Source organism: Myotis davidii, unplaced genomic scaffold (assembly GCF_000327345.1).
Source record: "Myotis davidii unplaced genomic scaffold, ASM32734v1 scaffold1134, whole genome shotgun sequence".
NCBI classification, from domain to species: domain Eukaryota; kingdom Metazoa; phylum Chordata; class Mammalia; order Chiroptera; family Vespertilionidae; genus Myotis; species Myotis davidii.
In genome coordinates this window covers 772971-777428 of record NW_006286229.1, presented here as the reverse complement: position 1 = coordinate 777428, position 4458 = coordinate 772971, and the positions used below count along the sequence as shown (strand labels likewise).

At 59.2% G+C, this 4458-nt stretch overlaps 1 protein-coding gene across 1 annotated transcript in view; it reads left to right on the top strand.

The window, feature by feature from the left end:
- Positions 1 to 4458, top strand: part of SHMT2 (serine hydroxymethyltransferase 2 (mitochondrial)) — a 5068-nt gene continuing 610 nt past the window's right edge. Inside the window, exons 1-11 of the mRNA XM_006757352.2 lie at positions 1 to 135; positions 1131 to 1328; positions 1820 to 1899; positions 2075 to 2275; positions 2568 to 2649; positions 2809 to 2931; positions 3058 to 3197; positions 3535 to 3700; positions 3894 to 3993; positions 4080 to 4235; positions 4315 to 4422. Coding sequence (XP_006757415.1) covers positions 103 to 135; positions 1131 to 1328; positions 1820 to 1899; positions 2075 to 2275; positions 2568 to 2649; positions 2809 to 2931; positions 3058 to 3197; positions 3535 to 3700; positions 3894 to 3993; positions 4080 to 4235; positions 4315 to 4422 — 1387 coding nt within the window. The 5' untranslated portion in view covers positions 1 to 102. The remainder of the gene's footprint in view (positions 136 to 1130; positions 1329 to 1819; positions 1900 to 2074; positions 2276 to 2567; positions 2650 to 2808; positions 2932 to 3057; positions 3198 to 3534; positions 3701 to 3893; positions 3994 to 4079; positions 4236 to 4314; positions 4423 to 4458) is intronic.

Sequence of the window (4458 nt, the reverse complement as noted above, 5' to 3'; positions counted from 1 at the left end):
GGACCGCTGTGCTCACGCATGCGCTCTCGGATCAGTCTTTCCGGACCCCTTGCTTCTCCAAGCTAGAGTTGGTGGCTTGACCTCCTGTGACTTCGGGTTGCGATGCTGTCTTTCTCTTTGCTCTGGGCCACTCGGGTAAGAATGGGGCCCCGGAGTCTGGGTGATCAGTTGAAAGCAAGTTCCGCTCCTACCGTAATATCCATTTACAAACTACGGGCTTTTCCACGCACATGGTATGGGTCTTCCGGGAGCGGACGCGCATCTAGGGAATCCCCGAGACCCGCGGGTGCACGCGGGGTAAACGGGCCCCCTCTCCATTCCGGTAATCAGAAGCCCCAGGGCCGTGTGACCATTCATTTTACGTGGCAGCTGGGGCGGGAACTGTAACGGTTGCCCGCGCCTCCTGTGCTGGCGAACAGCGGGATTCCCAGCCTGGACAAGCGAGCTGTCTTCCCTGCTAGCTCTGAGCCGTGCAGATGATGCAACCGAGCCCTACTGCTTGCATCAGGGATCCCGCGGCTCCGTGGGCTGGAAGGGCTGGAAGGAGGGGGAAAGGAGCCGGGCAGAGGACTGGGTGTGGTTTTTGGCTTCCCTGCCATCAGCCCCTCACCCCCACTCCCACCCCCACCATTCTCCCCCTGGGACTGCTAAAAATCTACTCTGGTTTTCAGAACATTGAATGGCTACCTCCAATGTTCTGAAAGCCACCTCTAACTATGGTAAGCCTGTTCTCTTAATCCCTGCAACTTGGTCTCCTCCCCGGTGACTGGGATATCAGTTTATGGAGCCCCTACAGGGAAGACCCGTTTGTTCCAGTGAGTGGAGAGGTTCCGGAACCTCTAGCTTCTAGAACACAAACTTTGTCCTCTGGCTTTGCAGAGTAGTTCAGGGGTCCGGGTGGAGGAAGGTTCTGAGGTGAGGTGAATGGATGGATTCAGAACCACCCCCTGGACATTGATCTCAGCTTGGCTCTAGAACTGGCTTTTGGAGGTGGGGGTGGCGAAAACTGGAACAGGCAGGCCGGACAGCCGGCTGTTGGCTTTGGAGCCAGAGGGCCTGATACGCATGGCTGATGGTTGTTGGGAGACTGTTTGAACCCTTTTGTTTGACCCTGGCTTTTCCTCCCCTAGCCTCTGCGGAGATGTGGTCCGCTGGTCAGGATGGCCGCGCGGTGCCAGCACAGTGAAGCAGCCCAGACCCAGACTGGAGAAGCCACCAGGGGCTGGACAGGCCAGGAGAGTCTGTCAGACAGTGACCCTGAGATGTGGGAGCTGCTGCAGAGGGAGAAGGACAGGCAGTGTCGTGGCCTGGAACTCATTGCCTCAGAGGTGGGGTCTGGGGAGAGGGGCCAAGGCTTGGGCCGCCATGGGTACAGGAAGTAACAGGTCATCTTACTGCTCTTTCTCCAGATCCCCTTTTCAGACTCAGGGCCTTCCTGCTGGGCCTTCTCTCTCTCTTCTTACTGTCCTCTGAGGCAAAGGCAGAGCCAGTCTGGGTTATGGGATGGGGGCATTAGAGAGCTTCCAGAGCCTTCCGGGCCCCTCCAGTCAAGTCTGGTCCCTTCCCCCTCCCAAGAGAAAAGAGAAACCTGGAAGCACAGGTACCAGTGGACAGGCAGGCTTGCCGGGGACACCTGTCATGGCAGCTTGGTTTCTGAGGACGCTGCCTTTGGCCATGCCCCAAGCCCAACAAGGAACCTTGAATGAACAGCTTTGTGTAGAGCTCAGCTCCTTGCAGCCTGGGCTCCGGCGGGGTGGGCTGCGGGAGTCTCTCAGAAGGGGCTCTGTACCTCTGACACTGCCCCCACCCCTCACCCCAGAACTTCTGCAGCCGAGCTGCGCTGGAGGCCCTGGGGTCCTGTCTGAACAACAAGTACTCGGAGGGTTATCCTGGCAAGAGGTGAGGGCGAGGCACCAGCGGGCTGGAGGGCAGCCTCGGGACCGTGCTCCCAGTGGGGACGCCGGCCTGCACCCTCCCAGTGCCTTTAGAGGAGCCGCCTTCCTGCTCCTTCGTTACTTCAAGGGGGGTGGTGGGACCCTTTCTCTGTGCCCTGATATGCCCCCTCCCGTGGCAGATATTATGGGGGAGCAGAGGTAGTGGATGAAATCGAGCTGCTGTGTCAACGCCGGGCCTTGGAGGCCTTTGACCTGGATCCTGCGCAGTGGGGAGTCAATGTCCAGCCTTATTCGGGGTCCCCAGCCAATCTGGCTGCCTACACAGCCCTTCTGCAGCCTCACGACCGAATCATGGGGCTGGACCTGCCTGACGGTGGCCAGTGAGTATGGGTGCGGGGGGTGGCTGGTAGGCTCACTGGGCCATATGGGCACGAGAGAGGAGTGGTTTATTGCCATGGGCCATGCAGCTGGAACAGGCCTCTCCCTGTCCTTCAGTCTCAGTGCAGGAGAAGATAAGACCCCAGGAACCAGTGCTCAGCACAGAGTGGGCAGAGCAGTGAGGGTGGTGCACGCCAGGCGCGGTGTCAGAGACAGAGCCTTCGGAGCAGGGCAGGAGAGGAGTGGGTCTTACTCCACTTAGAAGCCTTCTCACTTCCTCTCCTCCCCTCCCAGTCTCACCCATGGCTATATGTCTGATGTCAAGCGGATCTCAGCCACATCCATCTTCTTTGAGTCTATGCCCTATAAACTGAATGTGAGTGAGTGCTCTAGGGTCTGGGGAGGGAGCTGCTCAAGGCCTAGGAACCTCTCCTGGGAAAAGCTAGAGGCTGAAGCCCTGGGCAGCCTTTAAGGTCAAGGAGCAGAGTGAGCTGCACTCCTTCTTTTTAAGGACTTTAGCTCTTTGTCTGTCCAGCCCCAAACTGGCCTCATTGACTATGACCAGCTGGCAATCACCGCTCGGCTTTTCCGACCACGGCTCATCATAGCTGGTACCAGTGCCTATGCTCGCCTCATTGACTACGCCCGCATGAGGGAGGTTGGTGGAGGGCTGGGGTACCTGCCACTGCCCAAGGGGTGGTGGGGAGATTTCGGAGGAGGGACAGTCTTGCGCAGGCCTGTCTGGACCCTCCTCTGACTGAGGCCTGTTTCTGTCCCTGCCCAGGTGTGTGATGAGGTCAAGGCACACCTGCTGGCAGACATGGCCCACATCAGTGGCCTGGTGGCTGCCAAGGTGATCCCTTCACCTTTCAAGCACGCGGATGTTGTCACCACTACCACTCACAAGACCCTTCGAGGGGCCAGGTCAGGCTCCCCTGAGGCCAGGCCTTGCCTTTCCCTGCCTTCGTGCCTTATTCCCAGGGCCTTGGTGGTCTGGATCAGAGAGGAACTCATTCTCCCTAAAGAGTTCTACCCAGTCTGAGGATTCTCCTTTTCTTGCCCATGGTGGCAGTTCCCTGGCAGGGAGTTTGGGGGTGGGAGGTGGGAGGAAGATTCTGTTCCCTTCAAGCCCTGGAGCCAAGCACACCCGGCACAACTGAGGTGGCCTGAGAGCCCTTGGGGGCCAGCCGGCTTCCTGTGCTCTCCCCATCCCTTGCCCTTTCTTTTCAGCTTAGATTCTGACCACCCTCTTCCCACACAGGTCAGGACTCATCTTCTACCGGAAGGGGGTGCAGTCTGTGGACCCCAAGACTGGCCGGGAGATCCCTTATACGTTTGAGGACCGAATCAACTTTGCTGTGTTCCCGTCCCTGCAGGGGGGCCCCCACAACCATGCCATTGCTGCAGTGGCCGTGGCCCTAAAGCAGGTTGGGGAGCCTACCATTGTCGGGTGGTGGGCATCTGGATGCTCAGACCCTGCTTCTTGCTAACTGAAAATGGAGCTGTTGGAAGGGAAGGGCCAGGAGGGGAGGCCTCAAGACTGGAGTCACAACTATGCTAGAGGTGGAGGAGTAGAAGGGGCAGGACTTGGGGTCCCAGGTGCTGCTGTCTCATCTCCAGGCCTGCACCCCCATGTTCCGGGAGTACTCCCTGCAGGTTCTGAAGAATGCTCGGGCCATGGCTGATGCCCTGCTAGATCGAGGCTATTCACTGGTGTCTGGTGAGCCAGGAGCGTGGGTGAGAGCCTCTGTGGCCTCAGGCCAAGGCCCAGGACTCACCATTCTCTGTTTGCTCTTCCCGCCTTAGGTGGCACCGACAACCACCTCGTGCTGGTGGACCTGCGGCCCAAGGGCCTGGACGGGGCGCGGGCTGAGCGGGTGCTGGAGCTTGTGTCCATCACGGCCAACAAGAACACCTGTCCCGGAGACCGAAGTGCCATCACACCCGGGGGTCTTCGGCTTGGTGAGACCTGAGGTTCCAGGGGGGAAGGGTCTGCGCCGGGGGCGTGGGTCATGCTACTCCTCTTCTGCCTCTCTCCCAGGGGCACCAGCCTTGACCTCTCGACAGTTTCGTGAGGATGACTTCCGGAGAGTTGTGGCATTTATAGATGAAGGGGTCAAGGTTGGCTTGGATGTGAAGAGCAAGACCAGTGAGTAGGCTAGGCCGCTCCCCCCCCCCCCCCCCG